Source organism: Lonchura striata, chromosome Z (genome assembly GCF_050655825.1).
Source record: "Lonchura striata isolate lonStrDom1 chromosome Z, ASM5065582v1, whole genome shotgun sequence".
In the NCBI taxonomy this organism is placed as follows: Eukaryota; Metazoa; Chordata; class Aves; order Passeriformes; family Estrildidae; genus Lonchura; species Lonchura striata.
Genome location: NC_140740.1, coordinates 32,836,551 through 32,862,074, shown reverse-complemented (window position 1 = coordinate 32,862,074; position 25,524 = coordinate 32,836,551). Strand labels below are relative to the sequence as shown.

The window sequence follows — 25,524 nt, the reverse complement described above, 5'->3', positions numbered from 1 at the left end:
CTTACATTAGGAGGGTGTAGCAGTGTTTTGTGTTTGGACTAGATGTTTTTAAGGGCCTCTTTTAACCCAAAACATGTCCTTTTCATGCATTTCCTAGACCTCTTTAGGTATTTTTTAAGGTGGCATAGACAGCATAAACTTCAATCCATTAATAGATTTCAAATGTGTGCATTGAGGTCTCCTCACTCCATTGCTGTTATCAGGTCTATTAAAGCATGTAACAGTAACATCTGTTAAGTAAGCATACATAATGGTAAGTCAAGATAGCATTAGGAGAATCATGCTTCAAAATTCATTGAATTCAAATTTCATCCAAAGAGATTAAATTTGTTCAGCACATCCTAAAACATTACTTTGTCTAAAACTGTAGGAAAGGGGGGGAAAGGCAAATTTTAAAAAACTATATTTTTTTAAACATTTAAAGAGGGGTGTATTTCAGTTTTAGACATCCAGTCATTGTTTACTTCATTACTGTAGACAGAAAATAAAAGTATATAAATGCAAATAATATTGGCATATCTACATTAGTGCAAATTGCTTTACTAGAAGAAAACCTTCTTCCACATTAAAATCAAGCACTTCAATTTCTGAAAAGCAAGTGCCTTGCAAATAATTTCACCAAATAAATAGCTTTTATATATTCAATCATTATAAGTCAATAATATTCACACTGTCTTGTTATGGAGTTCAGATCATACAAACACAGTAGAGACTAAAAACCTCCAAGAATAAAACTCATCAGGTGTGTGAGAAATACACATACCACATGTATAAGCAAAATATTTGGACAAGTACTAAAAAGAAGGATGTGTTTTCATAAGAGAATGGTCAAGTGACCTACTTCTCAGCTCAAACAAAAACAAAGAAATAACTTTATGAGTCTGAAATAACCAGTAACACACTCTGGTGAAGTGAAAACTTATGATCTGTCACACAGTGTGTTTTTGTAGGCCAAATTCAGGTTTTCTAAAACAAAAACGTAAGAGCAGTAATAATGACAAAGATCAAAGTATACATATGAGCACATAATCCAAACCATAAAATACACTTTTGATTCTTAATGAAAAATAAATTACAAAATAAAATTTAAATCCTTGTAAATGCAATGACTAATTCAGAGGTGTACCTTTGCTTTTATACATATTTTAAATGCTACCACAAAACAGAAGAAAAATAAATAAGCATGCCAAAAGACATTTATGGACAGAAAAAAATACGCTACTTAGCTCCACAAGAATTCTAAAGAAACAGAGATAATCTGTGTTTTGGTCAATAAATCTGTCTAGTCACTTCACCTTCTACAGCCCTTCTTTAATAAATGGCAGTTAAACATGAAAAAAACCAAAACAGTCACTATGGCTTTAAAAGAAGCATATATCTTCTGAAGAAGAAAATACAAAATGAGCTGTCTTGCCTACAGAACTGTTGGTCTGTTCATATTGCAAGCACTTCATCGGACTGTAGAGAAGCATCTGACACATCTTTGCTACCCTATGATACTAGTGACCTTACACTGCAAGACAAGAAAATTACAGGAAAAAAAAAAAAGGCAAGATATTTGGGATGCTCTGGGCTAGTATGCAGTGAAGGCAGAAGTTTAACTTACTTACATTGCATTTATTACCTAAATTAAAGAGCAAAATAGTACACTGCTAACTTTAAATGGCATGTCCATATTTTCATGTTAAAGATGCTGTCAACCATCAACTACCTTAGTGAACACATAGGTTTTCATACTTATTCTGCTTTAACCAGATTCAATGTTTGCTCTGTAAAGCTCTTTTGAAGGTAATTCGATCTTGGTAACATTACTAGATGTAAAATTTAAATTATATAAACATTTGTATTCTTGCACAAACACTCTTCTAATTTCTACTGTACTGCAATATTCATTGTAGGCAAAATAAAAGCAGGTCTGCAAATTGAAAAGATACTGGAAATACTTTCTGTTAGTAGCACCAGCATTTTAACAACTGCCAACAGTTAAACCAACATCCCCAGTATCTTTAGACAGTGGTAATTTGACTGGAGTAACAATTTGACTAACCAGTAATAGTGAGGAAAAAGAAGAAAAACAATGCAAGTGTCATAAAATAAATCTTAAGGTTTTATTATTTCACATTATGGTTGTGTACCTGTATTTTTCTTCTTAATTTTTGAAGAAAACTGCTTTAGATACACTGCTACAAACTCAAATAACTTATTAATAACATCCATCTTCATCTAAGACACTGCTATTACTTTCTAGGAAAGAAGAAATAGTTCTCAAGTTCAGTTTAGCTCAAGATACTGTTATTTTGTATCATTTCATTGGTCCATATGTTGATAAAAGAAGCACTCCTATTTGACAATATCTTAAAGCTTTCAGAACAGATATATTAAAAAACAGAAGATGGATGCAGAAGAACCAAATCAAAGCATAGAGACAAAATATTGTTTCTCAGGGAGTCCTCAGAAAATGTATTTATTATGGAGGTTTTTACTTTGGGTTTTGTTGTTGGGTTTTTTTTAAGATCACAAGACAACAGGTGAACAAATAAGCATTTTCTCATGTTCTGTTTGGTTCTAGTCATTTGTTGCGCTGGATGGTTTTCCTTTTCCTCCGCTTGAATAAGCAGCAGCACCTGCAAGTGTGACATGAATTACATATGATATAAAAGAAATCACAAAACTAAACTATTTACTGTATGTCTCATTTGAAGTACGTAGCTCAAGTATAGCCAGTGCCACAAGGAACTCATTAAGCTCTATTGCAGGCAACTGATTTATTAGAAATTGAAGTAGACATATTTTTGACACATTTCACCTTTTCTGAAATAATTATCAAACTAAAAAAACTATAATGCAAGTAGCTATTAACCTTGGAGCACTGATGAAAGTATCAAAAGAACAGGTAGTACAGGCTGACTTAAAAATGCATTTGTAAGAAGAAAGACTATTCCATTACCTGAGTACTCTTTCATATTAACATGCAATATACCAAATGGAAGCTTGTGCTTATGACTGTGACACTTAAATGTGCACTTAAGACACTTTTCGCTGAAACAAGAAAATAATTCAAGCTTCTTTTGTCAATCAGAACTTAGAAAAACTTTTCCCAAGGCTATTCTATGAGGCATTTTAGAATAAAACCCTAATGAACAACATAATTAATGTTCTGACCCAGTATTGTAATAATAACTACTACAGTGAAAAATCACAGCTTAAGTATAAAGAACACTGATATTCTCTCTCTTTTTTTTATCACATACTACATGAATGAAACTAACTTGACAAACACTGTGAATTTCACTTGGCAAATAGAGATAATCTGAAAGTACCTGAAAGAACACTACAAAATGAAAAAGAGTAGGAGGGAGTTAGATATAGATAATATACAGAAGGACTGCAAAAGTCCAGAAAGTACTTTTGAAAATAAGGAAGAAAACAACAAACAACACACACAAAATTCATTTAAATTGTACTGTTAGGCTTATTTTAAGCAACTCCTAGGTCCTGAACAACACCTTTAAAAATAAAGCTTCACACTAAAGTGTTAACAATGTGTGTGACCAGAACTGAACATGCAAGCTGTATACTCTAATAGAGCTTGTACCATGTCATTCTGTGGTTTGCTTATGGAATTCTCACTTGCAGCACTATACACTGGTAAGTCTTAAACTATGAAGTACAGCAGTAGTGAAAATATAAACGTACTCCATCAATAGCCTTGATCAGTAAATCCTTAAGTCCACCAAGCATTTTGTATCACTAAAATTCAAAACGAATCCCAATGATTTAGTTTGGAATACGGGAAATGGGGAGAGCATTTAAAAATCAGGGAGAATAAGGGTCTACAACTAGGGTTCTACAGGGGGTGAGAACAACATCCAAAGTAAGGGGAGACAGAAGTTACCTTCTCAAAATATCCAAGGCACCCTGCCGCTCAGTCACTGAAAAAGTAGCAGTGGGCAGAGGCAGACCAGAACTGCTCTGAGAGTTACATAACTTTCAGTAGAAAAAAACATTGGTTATTGATGAAGTCCAAAATTAAAATTCAGTAGGGGAAACTACATAGATAAGTATTTTTACAGCTAGCAGAAGTATCATACTGTATTTATTAAATTTAAAGTACTTCTTAAAGAAGAGATATAATTGGTTTTGAAGAGCATTAGCCACTGACTGTAACTGAAATTCCCCCATAACTACTAGACTTTTTTTTTAGTATCTGCCTATAAGCACTAACATTCATTACCACTTAAGCTTTGAATTTACTTGTAGATGTGTGAACTCCAATTTAGTTTAATTCCTTTTTCACTCCAAGTATTTTATATATGTATATGCATGTACCAAAGCAAAGCAGTGCTCCTCCCTTTCAACATGAATTATCCTATGATCCTGTAGATGAGGAACTCCTACCCTCAACTGTGATGGTAAATATAAGTATACCTGTTCAAGAGTAGCATGCTTTAGGGAAAGCCCACAGAAAAATTCTGTCTTTATTTATAAACTTAGCATATACAGAACCCAGGTTACATAAGTAACTGTAGGAAGATGGAAGTACAGTGGATAGTTAATTTATATTCTAGAAAAGCTATCTAGAATTTTAATTCTTCACTCACTTATATGGATCACAACCCAAGTAGATCAGACTTCTTAAACATTTAGAACTACTTGGATCCTCTTTGGAATTCAAGGATACTTTATGTTTTCTTGCTTTTCTTATTAGAAAATTTAAAATCATCTTTGCTGCAAATCTCATACTGTTTTTTATTTCTTCTGCATATGCTATTTAGTTTGCTACTTCTCTGTCAACCAGAGAAAAAGGGCACCATGCAATGGTAAATTCAAGAGTTCGATTTTTAAGCAACATAAAAGCACTGTTTTTTTAATTCTCTGGTGTTCTGGAGTTTGCATAATACTACTATGATAATACACTATGAGTATAATTTCTGGTAACTGTTCTTTGGGGTTTTTTTAATTATATAAACTATTCAACTGTATTTCAATTCAAGGAGAAATCACTAAATGCTGAAAACTTTTGTTTTGGACTGTTTTGGAAATTGGAACTCAAGTACACTGAAACACTGTGTTTTGAAATCTGGAAGTGCTAGACTTCAAATTGGCTTCCAAGGCCACGTTAATTTAAAAATATAAGCACCTTTACACGGGATTATGACAGAACAGAAAGTATTGCCTGAAAATAAATTTTATGAAAGAAACATAACCCTGAGTCAGAGACTCATAGTGCACAATCTCTCAATGAGTATAATTCATAACAGAAATGTAGACTTGTTAAAGCATACTGTCGCTAGAGGGCGATATTGTCACTTAGACATAATATAGCTATTACATTGCTTAGAACTGTATTTAAGGCTATAGATAGGTACATTATTAAGGACTAGTAAACCACAAAATTATTATACTATTCAATATGCATGTAAAATACAGTAGGTACGTTTTAAAAATTTCTACTTCTAGGAAAGGAAATTTTTTAACTAAAGTATTTAATGACTGCTAACCTTCATCATAGTTTATGTAACATTTCTAGAGTTGGCAGTATAACAGCAACTTATAAATTGCAAAAACCACTGCACTTTTCCTGTACTATCTAAAGTGACCTTTGAGATATTATCTGAGGTAGCAATCCTTCTTCAGACATTATCACGTCTTTTTTCCTGTTAAATACCATTCCTTCCAGTTGAACAGTGCCTTGGTCCAAAATTCTAAAGCAACTTAATTTGTTTAGACAGCTGTGTTTTTATATTTGCCATCAAGCATGTGGCAGACACTTTACTGCAGCATTAGTAATAAGTGTTGAAAGTGGCAAAAAATATGCAAGATGCAAAAAGAACAGATCATATAATCACTTTCGGTTTGCCCTTCTCTTCCTTCACACAGAAGAGCCTTTTGATTATCCAAATTACACATACTTCATAGAATCAACTGTTCTGATGGCTAGAAAACCAGAAAGACAGGTTAATCACATCTGTAGAAGATCACAGATAGATCTGTAGATCCCCAAGTGTCAGGCCAGCAGAGTGATAAGGTTAGTTGTCTCCTTGCTTTACAACTTCAGTAAGAGTGAACTGAAATAGGACAGAAAGCAACTTTTCCGAAAATCCAAACCAACAAAAATAACCAAATCAACAACCCCCTCTACCCTCAATACTCACAAACAAAAAACCAAACCCACCAAAATTCCCAAAACACCACACCCACTGCTAAGTCATGCTAGAAATGTGAAAATGACACGGCATAAGATTTAGACCATATATATGGCATGTGAGTAGATAAATAACTATCAAACAATGAAATGTTTGGCTAAATGTTGGTCAAATGTCCCAAAACAATAAAATCCTTACTGAAGAAAAAACTCCAAACTTCTACTTTCTGATTTAGAGGATTTCACTGAAATGGTAGCAGAAGCGCTAATATTCAGCTAAATTACACTTGTGTTCACAGTTAAAATTATACATAATGAGGACAATCCCACATGAGGGGCACCCTTTTAAAAATAGTTTAAATGAAGATATAGTCATTTCTAGCTTCTAAAACAAAGAAAACATCTAGAACAAAGAATGAAGCACTTCTAAATAAGATTCAAGTTTGTCTTCTCAGAGTATGAGGAAATGTTACAAACAAAAGATATGAGCAAGAGAGATTTGCTTTGTTCATACTTTCAGGTGGATGAAAGATTATGAAAGAGGCACAAAGAGTCTTTTGAGAAAACAATGTCTCCTTAGGAAAAAAAAAAAACATGTCACAGACATGAAGGGTACTAGTAATCCCATTCCCTTAACCTAGTCCTCAGTGTAAAATCTATAAACAAATGTTTAAATGTCTCACAACCCCTTTTTGTATTAGGTTTGTAATTATGATATTAAAATGTAAAAATTTAAATCTTTTAAAGTGCTCTTTCTGAAAAAATATGTGTACCTATGCATTGATGTTTGATAGCAAAGCTGGAGAGAGGGTGAGGGTGAGTGGGCATGCATGTATGTTAATGACCGTTAAAATATAAAACAACTTCAAAATATAAAAAACTACCCCAGAAAAACCTATAGTCACTGAGGAAACAGTGACAGTGCTGAAACACTAATTTGAGTGTTACATACTCAAAACAAGAAAATCAGTCTGAAGAGTAGGAGACTGACTAGTTATTTTGTCTGTAACAAAACCAGTTAAGAGTAAGCCAAAAAGGTCAAGGACAGCATATTTTGTCCATTATGTATTCATATTAGAAAAAGTGAACTCCTACACTGCTCAAGCAACTGAGCATCTTGGCTCCTGAGAATTCTCTTTCTGCAGATAGCCAAGTAAAATAGGGTACTAAAAATGGGTTTTATTGTGCTAAAAACTACTCAAAGTGCAAGAAATTTAATATTTTTCTGTGTGTACATGAGCTGAGCATAAGAAAGATTATCACCGTGCTCATCTGAAGAGAGGGGACAGGGAATTTATCTATGGGCAGCCTATCAATATGCTTCCCCATTTGGATTTTTTTTTTTTTTTGTTTCAAATATATATATATCAGAGAACTGTATTTTTGACAGTAAAATCCACTGTACTCCACAAAGATAGCAGCAAAGAATTTAGTTCTTCTCAGTGCTCACAAAAAGCTAGTGCAAAAATATGGCCCTACCAGCACCTCCACCCAAAATTATTAATTACACATGCAAATAAAGCTTACCTACCTACCAGAACCAGAACTTACAGAACAATTGCTTCCCAAAAAATTGCATTTGGAGAAATTTCCCCTTTCTATAAAGTCAGGAAAATGGTCCTAGAAAAATTTCTGCTACTGAATTGCTCTACTGCTAATGTAGCCTTCATACCTGTGTGCCTCTATTTTATGGTAAACTAGATCCATACCCTTGTAAAATCCTATTTCAAGCACAATTATAAAATGAAACATGTTGGAATTCATACCACATTTAGCTATCAAGAATATTCTTCTCTACTATGCTGCAAGTCTAAGTTTACTACTCAAATATATAAATATTAGTTGTCCATCCTATGGCAACAGATCTTAATATTTTTTCCTTTCATTACACTGTACCATTAACGAACTCTGAAGTTATGTTTTAGTGATTAGTTAGAAAGTTGTTGCAGACTAATACTTCGGAAAATAGCTTGTTTACAAAGAGAACTGGAGAATTTCAAACATTTACTAGCAATCATTACTTATTCATGCAGGTTATTTTCCAGATGTTAATACACTAGCTGAATGCTACAATATTTGAAAAGAATGCTTTCCCCTTTTAAACAGAATAGAAAGTAATAAAAAATATTCTAGTACCCATTAAAAAAGTCAATTTAAACTATATCACAAACTACACAACTTAAAAGCAAGCAGGCTTTGAAGCAGGCAGAACAGCTCCTGAAGATGGCTTTTTGTAAAAACAGTTAACTGTTTCACAGAATTAAAATGTATTTTGCCATTTCTAAATAGACATTTTATTTTTAAGTTTTCTGAAAACCCAATAAAAAGAATAAAGCTCCTGGAGCTATTTCTGCCTGCTTGCACTGTATAACTCACCACATGTTCAACACTTTCTGGCAGCTATACAGAAAGAGAGTAAAGGAAAAAAGAGAATCAGAATACAATATAGAGGAAGAATTTTATATCTTCTACACATGGCTTTTGGTAGTCAGAACACTATCTTAAAATAATATTTCAAAATTAGTTGAAACATCAAAAATGCATGCACTTCTCTAGCCAGCATAGGAAGACATGTCATTGAAGCTTAGGCTAAAAAACCACAAGCTATAGGAACTCTACTATTTAGAAACTTACAGACAAAACTACAAGTATAGAACTATAGTTTTGCTCCTCACCAATGGCTATTCAGTTCAGACAACAATTTCTGAAACACTCTGTGAAAAAAATATTAAAGCAGCTGAGCACAGAAGATCCAAAGAATATAAAAAGAAGCACATACTTTGTTTCATCCATTACTTCTACTTCTGCAGGAGTTGTGATGGGTGCATTTGAACGGCCTGCAGCTGGGTCATCTGTGTTCAGTTCTCCATTTGTTGAGCTTACTACCTGAAATTACAAGAAAGACCTGAAATTATTCTAGTGCCAGACATATATTTTTAATTCCTATAGTTTCAATACATCTTAAAAAAACAGCATTTTTTGTTATTTCCATATTTATTTTTATTCCAGTAACAGTATCTTCTCCAGATTTTATTCTAGCACCCTTGTGTTCTTGTAATTTTCCTTTCATATCTACTAGTGGAACTAACCTCTACAATGGACTCAAAGTGAGTGGGCTAATCTCCCCCACATTTCTTCAGAGCCTTAAGGAAAGGCACTAGGCACTTTTCCAACCAATACAGTCGGTCTAGCCCTATCTCTGCTCCTTAGTTTAGCTCTTTATATTCAGAGGGAATATGAAGGTCTGATTCAGTTGTATCTCCTAGGACACTCACCAGAAAAGGGAAAAATTAAGGCTGTCTTCTAAACCTAAAAGTATAGATAGTGTCTGATTTTTAGGACATGAAAACATCTACTGCCAAAAAAATTAATAAAAATTAGATTAATCTTCATTTCTATTAGTTTACCATCAAATTTCTATGTAAATTGTTCAAGTCACCATGAAAGCTGTGGCTCTCTGGGAATATTTGTTCAGACTTTAAACCAAGTGTAACTCAACATTATCTCTCTCACTTCCTGTCAGTCTTCCTACATGACAAATGGAGCCATTCCAGAGGCCTCTCCATTATTCACCCCACGGAATACAAAAAGGTTAACTAACTGGCTGTAGACAAGTGCCTACCTGATCAGAGCTGCTGACCGTGCTAACTGAACCACTAAAGAAGTGACAACACCATGACAACGTCTACTAGCTACTAAATAGCAGCAACTGCTTGGCAAGGTAGCAAGTATAAAAATATAATTCTGGAGAAATAGTATAAAAGTTTGCAGAAAACATCTGCAATTAATCAGCTATAGAGACTAAAAGTAGTCTGTAATTAAAAATTATTACCAGCTGTTGCCTGATGGTCAGAGATTAAGGTAGATGAAAGGTGAGGGGCCAAGCTCTCCTCTTATTATAGCAGTTATGTCTCATCTATTTATAACCAGAGCTAAGACCTAGCCAATTGAGGTTTGTTTTGTCATTCCTATTGTAACTAAGTACAGCACCTCAGAAGTTTTCTGCACTTGAAGGCATTTTCCATGCCCTTCAGGCCAAGTTTCGTTTTTCAAATTTCACTAAAATAGGAACCACTACCAAAAAACCCCTGCAGGCTTGTTACAAAATAAAAGATATGTGAGATCACAGGAAACTGATTATTTAAATTTTAGTCAATATAACTGAAGGAATCATGGGAGACTGGACTTTATTCCTACAATGATAAGTTAATGGAGTTTCAATTAAGTGTCTTAAGCTTAGTTTCTTATCACTGGGTGTGATAGAATCACTTTATATTCACTGGCAGAAATAGGTAGGAATTGTACTTTAACAAACTTTAAGATGGTGATGCAGGCATCCTGATCCAAACATCCTGGGTTACTAGTTATTGGGTTTACAAAGTCACAGAATATTCTGAGCTGTCATCATTAAATATTTGTATTATCTCAACCACCTCACCAGGTATCTTATTGTAAAGGTCATTTCATTGTTTCTTGTAAAATACCCAGAGTGGAAAAGTGCATCAGAAGTATTTGCTATCTAAGACAGGAGCAGTCATAAAAATGTAAAGTTAAAAAAACCTTTGCTCAACTTGATTACCAAATGAGTTTGGTTCCAAAGGAAGCACAGAATGCTTATGGTTGGAAGGGATCACTGGTGGGGCCATGCTCACATGGAGCTCCCTGTGCCTACCTATATAACTAAGCACAACTATAGCCTGCACTAATCCATATACAACAACACCACCCAATTAACATTGTGGTCCACCTTGCCTGCAGCCCTAATAATGCAGGATTTCTGCTCCATAATCTAGGCTTAAAAATAACTTTTCTAAAAAGAACATCAGATTCTTGCTCAAGACTGAGTGACTGATGAGAAACAGAAGCCTTCAGTTTACTCAGACAGAAGTAGGGTACATCAAGAAATAGTACGACATGTATATGGCCCGTTCTGGATGGGAAGCAAACACAATGCAGCTTAGAATTCCTGACTGTTGTAAAGAATAGGTCACAGTCTGCAGAGGCATTTGCAAGAACTCCTGTTCTCTTTTTCTAAAAACAAATGAAAAAATGTATGACTTTTACATAGATACCAAACATACTGGCCAACTCTAGCATCTGTGGGGTGTTCATACGACACTCTCATTCACACTTCTTTCCCAGGAGCACCTGTTCAATGATATCTATCTTCTTGGACAGCACATTATAAAAAAAGAGGTCAAACAGATGTACAGATCTTCATTTGAATTGGAAAATACGCTACTAGGAATCTTAATGTCCTTTCTACATTTGTAATATTGTAACTATTATGCATGTCATGTACTAATCTAAGCTGATTTCCTCTTTAAAGGAGCCAAAATCATCCTCTGTTGAGGTCAATGCACTACTATCTGGTAACAAAGAACAAAGCTTACTGCAGCTTATACTTCCAACTGACTTCAAACTCAGCCATACACATTCACCAAATACACAAACAGATACTATGAAGTGTCTGTTGCATGACTTAGTTTAGATGGGAGGAACATGAAGCTCTTCTTTCTGGAAAGAGTTACAACCACTGAAAGCAAAAGTGAACCAAAGCATATACAGCATAAATCCAAAAATCAGTCGTCCTTCTCCAGAACCATAAATACCTTGTGTTATGGTTTGATACTGGCACAATGCTAGCGCTCCTATGAAAATGTAACTTATTAATTGAATGCTGTGAAATGGAATTGAGAATAGAGCAAAGCAGGCTTAAGCTTAATAACACGGAAAAAAACCTTTATTAAGCTACTATTATAAAAGAAAGAAAGGAAGGAAAAAGGGAAAAAAAAAACACACAAAGATCAAAATTAAAACTTTGTAAAGCATTCTTCTTTCCACCATCCAACTTTAACAAACTACAGCGAGATACAATCTGGACTCTAATTAGGTTTGTGCCCTCCAGACAATCAATACTTAGTCTATTCAGGGAGACAGAGTCTCTCTTGTGCCACAGACCCCCTAAGAAAACACAGCTGCCACATCTTGCGCTGCTATGTCACACATGGCACTGCCTGGAGAAAAAGTTTGCCATGGTGACCCTTCTTTCCATGCACAGTGCTCTCACCACCAATGCATGGATGGACAGACTGCTTTTAGGATTTTTCTTTTTAAGGATGTCTTGCTAGGAGGGGAGAAAACAACAGTTTAGTTTTTCATTTTTGGAGACCACAGTTCCCCCCCATTTCCCCCTGGGCTGAGGGTCTAAGAACAGAGATCTCTTTTCCTTCTCTGAGGACAGGGGGTACTACTACAAACTCCTTAATTTTCTTCTGTTTACTCTACTTCTGTCTTTTCCCAGCTGAAGCAGGTCTCTTGACTCACTGGCATCCTCCCAAAATACAGTTTCTCTTGAAGGAGAAGATTGGTTCAGTTTGTGGATAACACAGAAAAGTCCAGCCAAAAGCCACTCCATGTCCGCCTCCCATCTAGAATTTCTCCTTCTAACATCCCAGGGTTCAAGGTGTCCCTCTTCCTCTCTTTCAAACCGAGGAGGGGGAGAAAAAAAATTCAAAAAGCTTTCATCTTTTTAGGAAGGGTTAAAAGTCCGGACTCCCAGGATGGCTCGATGCCCAGCCTCCGGCTCCCACGCACTGGGCACCTTGCGTCCCCCCCGGCTCCTCCTTCCCCTCAGTGAAATTGTTGACAAGACTGCTGCTGTCTCTTTTTCTCTCCCTCTCGGGAGAGAAACTCTGGTGGGGGGGGAACGGAGACATCCCAGATTTCTCCACCCTTCCATCTGCAGGGGCCAGCCCGGTTCCAGTCCCTCCACCCTTGGGCCCACCTCAATCAGTCCATGGGCCTTTCCCCTCCCCACCAGCCACGGCCGGGCAGGGGAGAGGCTGCACTGCGGCTGAGTGGAACCAAAGAGAGCGAGTTCCCCTGGGAATTCTGCTTTTAACCCTCTGTGTTCTCAGAGGCGTGTCCACCTTCAATTGGTCAATATCCAAATTGACCTCTTCCTTCCGGAAAAATTCTTTTTCCGTGTCAAACCACGACACCCTGAGTTTCACACAAATTACTACTGCCAAAACCAGCTCTAGGAGCTCCTCACTAAGATGAAGAAAATTAAACTAACAAAGATTCTTACAAAGGAGTGCAAGAGATAGGCAGGACTGCTTCAGTTCCACTCACAGTAAGGCTACAGTTATATGAATTTAATTTCATGTTATATCAGTAAAGTACAATGCAATATGACCAGAAAGAGCCTTTAATAAGGCAAATTATTACACTTTCCTCTCCAGCTAGGAGCCAATCATCTCAAAAATCAGTACAACACAGGCAGGAAGATATGAGAACATAACAGAATTAACAAGAATAAGTCACCCAGAGGACACTATATGCACTGAAGGAGTGGTACACCAAATTCTGTACCCAGAATGTACCACAAGTAAGGCACAATGAAAATTTATCACACTAGAACCACATAAAAAGCTGTAATTTTAGGACAGAGAAGCTTCCTGAAACCAAGTTTGCTTTAAGAGAAACTTCTATTTCTCTACTTGTGACACAAGTTGGAATGGATTTCCCTTGATGAAATAAATAGCCTGATGAAAAAATGGGAGGCGCAATTAATCTCTTAGAAGACTTGAATATAACTATAGTGAAAAAATTAGGATATTTAAGTTATGGTTTTGCATCTAAAAATTCTGTTACAAAATGTATATGAACATTCTTCCCTGAATACTAACATAATTACATTTAAAAAAAATAAACATTTTTAAAGTTTCAAATTAGAAATATTGCAATATTGAAGATTAACTTAAGCTACTCACCTATTTTCCAGTGGAAGAATAACCACTAAACTGAAAACCTAAAACTACTTTAAGCATTTTTATAACTTCATCCTGGTTTAAATTTACTTCTTTCAAATGTAATCAGTTCTTTAGAAGTTTAATATGAAAAGCATCTATATAAAGAAGCATATTTATCACTGGTTATTTCTTAATACTCTCTATGACATGAGGTAGAGAACCAAATTCCACCCACCACCCATTAATGACACATTCACTGTGCAATAGACTGATTTCTTACATAAATGGTCCTCTGGAACCTTGACAAAGGCCATTTATAACATGACACAGTTAAGCCTAAATACCAAACCCCTAAATGGCAAAATTAAATCTTCAGTGTACTTTGTTCTGGATTAGTACACAAACTGATCTTTTACTTGCTATATTCAAAACTCAGTTAGAAAGTCTGCCATAAAAAACAAATTTTCCTGATTTTCATTACTCTAATCACAACAAAGAATTGCAAAAATTTAGAACAGACATAGAAAAAAAGCCCTTAATTCTATTAAGAATCTCAGTAACTGAATTCTCTACCCAAAAAATATACCCAGTCTACACCTCTAAGGAATTCATAAGTGATATTGCACAATTCTTTATTTTACTTTCAAAAAGTTTTCAGTAAAGACAAAATAATAAAAGTCATTACAATACCTTTTTCATTCACAAAAGTTTAGCAAAATTGATTTGTTTCATCTAACACTTTACTATCTTGACTTCTTGAAGGAGACGAATCTGGCAACTGAAAACTACTTACATCAAATATAAAAATCTTTCAAGCAGTTCCCAAGTACTTTCCTGGGAACTCTTTAACCCAGTCTTTCCATCTAACTTCCTTTTAAAGAATTTCCCAATGGGAAAAAAGAAAAAAAAAAAAAGATAAGAGGAAGAAGATCAGTTAGTAAGTGACGAAAAAAATTAATGGAACATATTAATGCAATCTTTATGAGTGCATAAGCAGATTACAGCTCATGCAGAGAAAGAAGTAATTCTGTCTTGTACAACTGACATTCTGAGAAGTGAGACAAACTTAGGAAAACAAAGACACAGAAGTTGTTGAACAAATTGCTGGGAGGTATGAGTTGATCATTAATAAGTCTGCATGAACTACAAAAATGGACTGAGGTAAGTGGAAGAATGGATGCCTTCCCTTTTCAACTCAATTTCCTAGTACTATTTGAATTTCAACTGATTCTACAAAGTAAAATTAGACATGTCTAAGCACAATAGGATCTTCTGAACACAAGCCTAGGGTCTGGGAAAAATTAAATTAGTACAAAAAATAGAACAGTATCTGTAAATGAACAAACCAGTTTGAACCTCAATGGTTCCCACTTGAACTTATCACTAAGAGCATACAATTATATGCTAACAAAAATATACACAAATAGTCAGTTCCCTCAATGTTAATATATCACAGAAAATAATCACTAGTGCAGTTTAATAATCACCTAAAAAATAACATCAGCACTAGTCTTAGCATCTAATTAGTATTAGATGACTAATAGCACTGACCTAAAAACATTCCACTGTCACTTTGAAATAATCCGACAGATTTTCATATCTTGCAGAAAAATTGGTAAAACTGATGTCAAAGAAGAGCAATGGATCACTAACATCACAGAAAAAAATAAATACACTTTAATTGCACACCTCAGATTCAGCTTCACCTGTGAACAATTTTCTGTGGGATTTTTAGTATTTGTCTTCTCAAAAACAGTTAGGAATCCTACTAAAGTAGCTAGCTAATGTACCAACTTAACAAACAGCATGATTCAGTTAGTATCCCTGCAACAAAGAGGTATTTGATAACAACCAGGGGCTATGTCACAGCAAAACTGAAGATACTACGTGATTTTACAAGTGCCCTTAATAAGGAAGCATGACCACGCCACAACAAAAAGCAATCCAATATGAAAACATCCTGCTGCACAACTTGATCTTCAAAGACACAGACCATGGCTGCAGTTTTGCACAGTGCTTTTATTCATGTGGCAATTGCTTAGCCTCAACAGATCTAAATGACCTGAACTCAGACAGACTGCCTATATCCTGTGAGGAAAAAGGATAGAAACAACACTATATTAACAGTAAAGAATACTAGTGTTATTTGTGTTATTTCCTAGAAAATGTTCTCCCATTCCCCAAAGGGTATATTTAGCATATTTTACAAGGGAAGAAAATTTCTTGTAATTGTTATGTTTTACCTGACAAAGAATGAAAAGTTTCTGAAGTGCCACAATAGCCAACAGTTATATGATGGCACTTTGAAAGTTCAACTAACTAATTTAATGAATTCAATGTGTATTTTTCTAACCTAAAATATGGGAAAAGAAAGCTTTTTAAATATTTGTTAATGGGAAGAACAAAACAACTTTTAAATTTTTCTTTATACACTGCAATAATTATCATCTACTACATTTTGTTACATTACACATGACAGCTGTTTCTAAAGTAACAAAATTTAGAGAACGTTACCACACTGACAGGACTGCAGCCTTGTTTTCTGTACCCTGAACTTTTCATTCTTTCTTTAGGCCATGACAATTTTTTTCCAAACCAAAAACTTCAGAAGAAACACAGATTAACATAATCAACATAACTCAGGTTGTCATAATCAAAACTCCAGCAGACAATTTCTACACATATCCACCACCCAAATAAGACTTCACAAAACAAAATCATTTTCATTTTGGACTCAGAGCTCAAAATCTTACGTAGACTTCACAGTTGGAATTTTGAATCTCTCAGTATTAACTCCTCACACATTACTCCTACTATTTTGCATCTAAATATATTTGAAGAGTGAGATCAAAAATTTCAAAAGTTATTTTCAAAAATTGAAAACAAACCAGGAAAAGAGCTCTTTGAAGATTAAATAAACTAATAATATAGGAAAAACTTTTGGTTTCTACACATTTTTTCACTGAGATGTGTGAGGTGCTTCCCTGGGAACATTTTTCTAGCCAATTATGATTTGAATAATAAAGTGAAGTTTAAGCAAACTTCACTAAGTAGCATTTTAATCTGTTTACTTAAGGAACAAAAAATATGGCTTGAACAACACTGAATTCAATGAACAGTGGGTTTCAGTTGCTAATACAATTAACACATTTAAAATCTAACCTTCAGTTGCTCTCACTGAGATACATATATATTCTGTAAAAAAGACAGCTCAACTGTTTTATGTTCGAGTTTTACTAAGAAAGATGCAAGAAAAATTCCGTCAACAAAAAGTTCCATAGCTTCAGCACCTGTTTTCGGTTTGACAACCAAACTGTGAAGTAAGAAATAATAGAAGCATTCTGAATATTACTGATAAGCAATCTTAATATGAAACATGAATCATGAGATACATTACAGGAAAGTAGTTATGAAATGCAAAATAACTGATTTAGGTCATGCAAAGAAGCAGAAAATACCTGTACAGAGCCACCATGTCTGCCAGATGCCAGGTGAGCCCTCAAATTATGTGGATAGGTTTGCTGTGAGTCCCAAGCTGCCCTATGGTCTGTTGACTATTATTTTTGAATGTATTAGGATTTATGCAAAAGAAGAAAAAAAAAATTTAAAACAAACAATTTGTGCATTGTCATATTTTTAAAAAGTACAGAACACTACACACTCAATCCCTATACAGACTGCACATCAACGTTATCAACATACATGCCTTCCTAAAAATTTTCATACAGAGCTGAAGTAACTAAACCTCAAAATTCCTAGTAAGAAAAAGTATACTAAACCAACCCTCCAATTTTGCTTAAGTAAACTGACACAGCTCGGATTTCCTAACATTGCTACCACCTAAGTCATAAGCCTGGTTTAAAAAAAAAGTGAAGGTGTTATACATACATGTCAGAACAGAAGGAAAGAAAAGACTATATGGAGAAGAGACAGCGAATAAAGAAATGTGAGTAGAGAGAAAATTCCCTACACTATATCATAGCTTCAATCACCCAAACTTTTAGGAGATATTTATCTATCTCTAAATATACAGACTTTACTAAAGATCTACTTAAAGTGAAAACAAAGCCTAGAGTCAATTTTATTTTCAAGTTCTAATAAAAACATAGCACAAATCATTAGACAAAAGACATAGTAATGCTGATAATCTTACATGAGTAATTTACCTGATTTTTGGATTGTTGCATTCTGTCTCTGTGCTGATATGCTTCTCTGTTTGAAGACATTGCAGGGTCTGAATGTATTGAACCCACTGGAGTAGGCTACAAATATAAATAATATGTAGCAACTGGTAAAAAAAATAAATTTAAGTCTCACCAAAAGTTACTGGTTTGTAATAGAAAATAATATTTAAATCTGACAGTTTCAAATAACACAAAATTATCAGATTAAAGCAGAAGCTTCACTAGATATTTACTAATACCAACAAGAAAAAATGTAAACCATGACTTACAGAGTAAACCATGACTTACAGAATACATTGAAGTAGCAATTCTAAGTATTACCATACACTAATTTTCTAAAATACTTTAGTCATACTTCCTGCAGTTAGCAGTTATGACGTTCTGATGAAACCTCATGAAAAGCTTAAAGCAATTTTTAATGCTTTAATTTTTGCAAAAAATATGTTTGCAAAAAAATAAATGCTACAATTCTTTCAGAATCACACAGAGAAGAGTGAAGTGCATAATCTGAAACTGGTCAAACATATACATATTAGTCCTCCCTTCCCTATATAATAAAAAGAAGTGAAAAAATTTGAGAAGCTAAAGAAAACCCCATCCTCTACAATTTCTTAAATTATACAGAGTGTTTCCTGAAACCTTAGAAGCACTGCAATGGAATATTTCATGAACTATGCAAACTTTTACCACAGTGAACTGATAAATATCTAGAGTACATCTCCTATGCAGAGAAGCTGTAGCTCTGCCTTTTAAAAATACTGGGAACAAAAAAAAATACATGCAGTAATGACAATTACTTGCAAAATTTTAAGTTCCTTTAAAGAAACAATCTGAATTTCTACCACCTCATTTTGGAGTGTGCAGTGATGTACTTTGATAATAAGAGCACATTTGGAAAGAGAATGAATATGAAGCACTCAAGCCAAAGAAAATGTTAGACCATGCACCTGCAGATGGGCTTGTAATAGCAGCTGTTCACAGCTCTATTAGCAGCCTTGAAAAGACCGTGTCTTATGAAACTCAAAACCAATCATAGAAAAACTCATTATATTACTGACAGCTGAACTGTACTCACCAACTGTTTGCCAATCCAGTCATATTCATAATCAAATATATAGCCTTGGCGATCAAGTAAGTTTGTGAAGAGTTTTCTTAAGTAGTCGTAGTCTGGTTTTTCAAAAAAGTCTAACCTTCTTACATAACGTAGGTAAGTGGCCATTTCCTCTAGATATATAAGAAATATGTACATATGCTATTATCTGTTTTAATGGAACTCAAAAAAATCCCCACCACCTTATTTCATTTTAAAGCAATTTGTACCTCTCACCATAAAACCTGAACAGTTGTTCACCATGGATCTGTGAATTACCAGAAAGAAAAGTTACTTAATAATGTTCTTTAAAATGCTCCCATATTCTGAAATATACAACCATATTCCAAACATATACTAGCAAGTAACACCCCACTAATTTTTCCTTCATGCTATCTGTTGATATCTTCTGTTCAATGTTCTAATTATAATGCACAGTGTGCAAAAATGTGTGGAGAGAAATGCCTCTACTTCTATCTTTCCAACCAATTTTACAGAGACAAGACTAAGGAAAGGTAAAGAACGGGGTATACAATATAAAGCATCATCTTGTGTCCACAAGGCCTACTGCAAACAGGATTTCCTTTCCTTTACCATGAGCTACTCTCAGCAAATCCACTTTGCCTATCAGTGATATTTTGATTACCTTTCAAGGCGTTCACTTATATTTTGGCAAAATCATGCCCATGTCAGACATGTCCCTTGTTTCAAGCACTTTATTACAACTTTTAAAAAACATCATATTCCTTCTGTGCAATTTTCCAACACCTCATTGATTCAACTTGTACTTACAGAGACCTAGAAGTAACACGTGAAACTTCCAAGTTATTTTAAATATTAGTTCAAGCTGTTTCTAATGCAGCTTGTTTTTAATAGGGGTATGATACCAGATTTCAGCTGAAAAGGCTTGTAAAATTTTCAGTGTGAAGATACAAGGGCAGACTAGCTGATCGCTGTAAGCACACATACAGTATTGTTTAAATGTTTCTTTAGAATAATCTATATTTTAAGAACAACAGCATTAGCTTGCTGCTGCTTCAAAGGATAATTCTTCTGTCTGGGCCCAGTACTATTTAACTTATTAACTAATGATTCAGACAAAGAGGCAGAGGCCTCCTCAGCAATTTCACTGACAACACAAAGCTGGGAGGAGAGGCAGATACCCCAGAGGGCTGTGCAGCCCTTCAGAAGGACTTCGACAGCTGGAGAGATGGGTAGAGAGAAACATTCTGAAATTCAGCAAAGGAAAATGCAAGGTCCTGCACCTGGAGAAGAATACTTCTGTGCAGCAGCACAGGCCGAAGGACAAACCTGCTAGGAAGCAGCTCTACAGAGAAGGACCTGGGGGTCATGGTAGACAACAAGTTCATCAGAGCCAGCGATGTGCCCTGGGGGACAAGAAGGCCAATGGAATCCTGGGGTGCATTTTGAAAAGCAGGTCAAGGGAGGTGATCCGTCCCTCTACTCAGAGGCTAAGTCCATCTCTGAGTTCCTCAATACAAGGGAGACAAGGAGTTCCTGGACCATGTCCAGCAAAGGGCTACTAAGTTGATCAAGGGACAGTAGCATCTTTCATATGAGGAAAGTTTGAGGGAGCTGGGCCTGTTCAGCCTTGAAAATAGGCAACTGAGACGGGACCTGATTAACACATATAAATATCTAAGGAGTAGTTGACAGTATGATAGATCCAGGCTCAGCTCAGTGGTGCTCAGCAATAGCAGGAGAGGCAATGGACCCACACTAATGCACAGAAGTTCCACCCAAACACAGGAAAGAACTCCTTTACTGTGCAGGTGACTGAGTACTGGAACAGGCTAACCAGAGAGGTTTTGGAATCTCCTTCACTGTAGACATTCAAGAACAGTCTGGACACAATCCTATGGCACATGCTCTGGGATGGCCCTGCTTGAGCAGGGAGACTGGACCACAGAACCTCCTGTAGTCCCATCCAACCTGACCCATCCTAAGATACTGTGATCAATTACACATACTGTAATTTTAAGCCCCAGCAATTACCTATGCCAGTTTCATTTTATAAATCAATACACAACATTTTTATTAACAGCAGACATTACCTGGAAAGTTTTCACACAATACTTCTATAGGAGTTGCTCGTTTAGTGTCTCCAATTTTCTGGTAACGTTCCTTTAATGTATCTGCCTATGACAGAAGAACAAACAAGCTTCTCAAGTTATACAGCTTGCAGACACACATTCAAAAAGCCCAAACATGTCAATAAATGCTGATGATCTGAAAACAGGACAGAAGCAGATATCAAAACCCACTACCTTTAAACCTTGCCATGGAAGACTTCCTCTGAGAAAATACATAAACATATGACCCAATGCTTCCAAATCATCTCTTCTACTTTGCTCTGAAACAAAATGCAAATATTATTAGAAACTTTAATCAGTGTAAATTTACATTATATTTAGAAGACTAGCTTCCAAATTATATAAAAATAAATGTTAGGTATAAAGTACTTGAAAGCAAACTGAGCATGTGGGGGCATTCTTGTGTACTACGGACTGCCTTAAGAACACAGCTAAGCCCAGAAAAAAAGAAGATGCAGACTGAAGGTATATTCATCTCAACAGCACTTTAAAAGAAAGAAATAAATAATTCTCAAAAATTATTGCTGAAAGTAATAATTCTCAAAAATGCAGAAGGAATTTTCTTTGAGCTACTGGACTAACCTCAGGATTTAGTAAACTTTAGGATTCAATAAAACTGTAGGACCAAATGTTCATTGTTCTTGCAGTAAAAAGTCGACTAAAACTAAAATGTAGAATTATTTGTGGATCATTTAGATTACAAAGGAGTCTGGTCCCGGCAGAACTGATTCTTAATCTAGAACTTACGACAGCTCTGACAAGAGAGCACATGTACTAAAGGTAAGAATGAAGTTCTCCTAGTTTTGAGGGTAAGTACTTGTTTAAAGAAATCAGCTTCATTTGGCCTTTCTGTTCATATTAAAAGCAGACTTCATTCCCAGAAGAGTTTCAATTATTCATCAAGAATATGGGCAGCTCCCCAGAGACCACTACAGATGGCTAGATTAGAGTAAGTTGTAACTTCATGTGACTATACTTTCTTTAGCCAAATAACTTAGACAACACTTTAACATACAGTTCTTTTGAATTTGGGGAAATGGCAAAATAATTCCCGATTAATTTATATATCCAACAAACACAGACAATTGCAGAACTTTTACAGACACAGATCTTTGTCTTCATTAACCTCATAGTCAGAATCTACACTGTCTGGAATCTCACTTTCCCTTCCTGAAAATGAAGTGAACTGGAGAAGAAGCAGAGTAATTTTATCCCTAAATTATATTATTGAGAGGTGGGGCACCAGCGACATGCTAGTAAGGGCTGCAGTGTTTGTATTTCCTTCAAATAGCTCTCTGAAGCCACATTATTCTCCATATCAACAAAATACCTTCTATTCCATATACAAACCCCGAACTTGGCAAAAAACTACCAGAAATCCTTGATCAAGAAACAAAATATTATTGACTACAAGACATTCGGTAACTACGTATTTCCTATATACACCTTAAAAGAGTGGGCTTTGGTGATTTTGAACAAGTTTTGATTACACATTTAAAGTCTTTCTAGCAGCTATGCATTTGTTATGATAGCTTTAAATACCATGGATTCTAAAACATACTTTTTATTCAAGGACAACATCTTTTCTTACTCATATGCACAAACTGATAGTTACAGGTCAATAGACACTTGTAAAAAAATAGAGAGAATGTGAACCTGACAGCCTCCCTCCTTATTGAAAACACTTGTTTTACAAGGGTCAACTGTTAGACCACTCAGTAGTTCAGGAAATTATCTACAGACTAAAAACACCACCCTAAAAAATTGTCCTATTCCCACTATTTTCAGAGCAAACTGTATCTTATATGCCACTGTCTCTGTAAACACAGAGCTTGGGGACCTTCAGTACTTCACTGCATGAATTAAAAAATATACCATATTTCTAGACGAATATCACAGAACATTAAAAAATTGTTGGAATGGAACAATACAGGCTCTTTAGGAAGGAGAAGCAAGGGAGATCAGGAGGCAATGTCACCCTCCATGGCAATAGCCAGCTGACTGTATGGAGTTTTGCCTGGGAATGGATGAGGAGCTGACCGAGACCTATTGGGGAACGAATAATGGGAGGGTGTGGGAACTCAAAATGTCTCTCAGACATTTTTAGAGGTTCCAGGCCTTAGTCAGAAGCATTTTAGACCCTGGCAGACAGCTAGAAACAACTGTGATTTTGAGTTTGAGCCATGGAATGAGTTACCAACTTTAGAGGTAGAACAAACAGTCACAAAGAGTTAGATAGTATAATAAAAGTAGTTACAAGGTAGAGGGGAAATTTTTTTAGTATTGTACTAGGAGATTTTAGCACATGTACAGGGGAGTTTTTACTTTGTACATAGGGGTCAGAAGTTCTAAGATGGAGGAAAGTAGGCTAACCCTGTTCTTCCTCCTTCCTTGCCTCCATGTTCTTGGTGATGTTGGCACTCACAGATTGGTTTAGAGTAGAAAAACACTTGGCAACGTAGGTAGTAGGTATTGGGGAATAATTGTAAACATGTTATACATAATATATCATATAAAAGATAGCAGCAGCCCTGGGCAGGGGGAGAGACGAAGAAGACAGCAGACAGAGAGGATGTCAGGGTGTGTGTGTGCCTCTACCCAGGCCGCTGATCAAATAGCCGCAGCCCGCGAACATAATCTGTTAGATAACTAGCAATAAATCGTCTTGAGACCGAACAACAAAAGACTGCAGAGTTTTTCTTTAGAAGCACAGGTTAGAAGAGAAATTTCACCACCAAATGAGAACCCAAAATAAGGCCGGGGTTCCCACACATGCCGTCTCTGGTCGGGCATCAAGAAAAAGAACAAAAAGAAACATCAAACAACCTCCAACCTTCATCGGCTGAAAAAGAAAGAAGACAAAAAAGAAGAGCAGTACACACACTCTTCGCAATTTCAAGAAGAGAGGGAGCGGAAAGCTCAAGATAAGAGCCTGACCTTCACCAAGGCATTTCGTCTGGAGGACAGCCAGGAGGAGAGAAACCAGAAGCGCGCCTGGGATTCCTCGCCTGTGGCCTGCTGGACGATGGACAGTGCCATCTCTGGACTGTCTTCATGCTGACTCAGCTTTTGGTGAGAATGGTCGAAATTAAGAACATGGGGAGGAGATGCTCCCAAGGACACACCAAAGATTTTTTTTTTAGCCCTATAGGGCGAGACTTCTACCCATCAGGGAGAGATATCTCCGAATGAGATGAAAGCTTTGTTATTGTAGGTGCAGTGTAGTCACTCGCACACAGATGTATATTTTTTCTTGGGATTGAATTTTTGGCAAGGGATCAATAAGCAACTTTATTACCAAGCCACAAAAGAACAAAAAGATAAGACTGCCGCAAAACTTTTGCTTTTAACAAGGACAATATTACAGCCAGCTCTATGGCACGGCACATCCGGCCGGACAGCTGGGGCTATTAGAGCACAAAGGGGGAAGATCGCCCAGCCAGCAGCTTGGGGCAGTTTTCCTCACCACAGATCCAGGAAAAGCAGGATTGCCTCCCGTGGAGGATCAGGGGATGGTCTGTCATCATGCCCTGTGTCTCCAGGTTCCCACTGTTCCTCAGTTTCCCTGAGCTCCTCCAATGCACAAATCCCCCAGACAGAGAGATAAGCCAAGCACAGCCACAGCCCCCGGTGGGGGAATGGACCAAGCGCTGCTCGAGTCTGAACCTGCGGCGGCGGCATCTCCAGTGGGGGAGGGTGCAGAGTGAGTGCAGAGCAGAAAGGGAAGAGGAGAGATCTTTCGTAGCTGCGTGGGTGGGGAATTCAAAACAGCCCGTGGTGCAGGTGAGAGGGGGGGCAGTGGGAACAGCGCAGACACGGGGCGGCGGGGGTGCGGGTGCAGTGGCCAGGCGTCCCGAGTGTCCCATGGCGCGTTCGGTGTCGAGAATCCGTGAAGCCGCAGAAGCGGCTGCCCAAGAGGCTCAGGAAAACAGCTTCCTTACTGCGACAGCCAGATCCACTGAGGAAATAGCAGAGGGACAGCGGAAGGCTTCCCTCACTGCAACTCAGGCGGTGGGCACGCGCGTGAAGGTCGAGCAGAACCCGAAAAGCCACGGGTGGAGGGGATTTTTCGCATCTAGAACGCGTGGCAAGGGGCGCAGGCAGGGCAGGGCCAGCGCATGCGGGCTGTGGGTGCTGGAACAGAGTCAGGAGAGGGGCAAAGTGAGATGGGAGACATCGGGGCCGAAATGGGAACAGGAGGGTGATTGCGTCAGCCCAGGGGGGATGGCAGTGG

General features: G+C 36.6%; 1 protein-coding gene across 14 annotated transcripts in view; it reads right to left on the bottom strand.

The window, feature by feature from the left end:
* Window positions 1-25,524, bottom strand: part of CSNK1G3 (casein kinase 1 gamma 3) — a 228,019-nt gene that overhangs the window by 140,935 nt on the left and 61,560 nt on the right. For 4 of the 14 annotated variants that reach the window (XR_014951366.1, XR_014951367.1, XR_014951368.1 and 1 more), the window contains exons 8-14: window positions 21,465-21,550; window positions 21,252-21,336; window positions 19,162-19,310; window positions 18,069-18,164; window positions 17,361-17,456; window positions 8,925-9,031; window positions 8,522-8,545 (exon numbers count right to left, since the gene is read on the bottom strand). Coding sequence is in view for 8 of the 14 variants with exons in the window: in XM_085566822.1 (XP_085422948.1) it covers window positions 8,522-8,545; window positions 8,925-9,031; window positions 17,361-17,456; window positions 18,069-18,164; window positions 19,162-19,310; window positions 21,252-21,336; window positions 21,465-21,550 (643 nt within the window). In the remaining 6 variants the exon portion in view is untranslated. Of the gene's footprint in view, window positions 1-2,084; window positions 2,625-8,518; window positions 8,546-8,924; window positions 9,032-17,360; window positions 17,457-18,068; window positions 18,191-19,161; window positions 19,311-21,251; window positions 21,337-21,464; window positions 21,551-25,524 lie in introns of those variants that run through there. The other 10 variants (XM_085566823.1, XM_085566827.1, XM_085566828.1 and 7 more) reach the window with 7 other exon arrangements.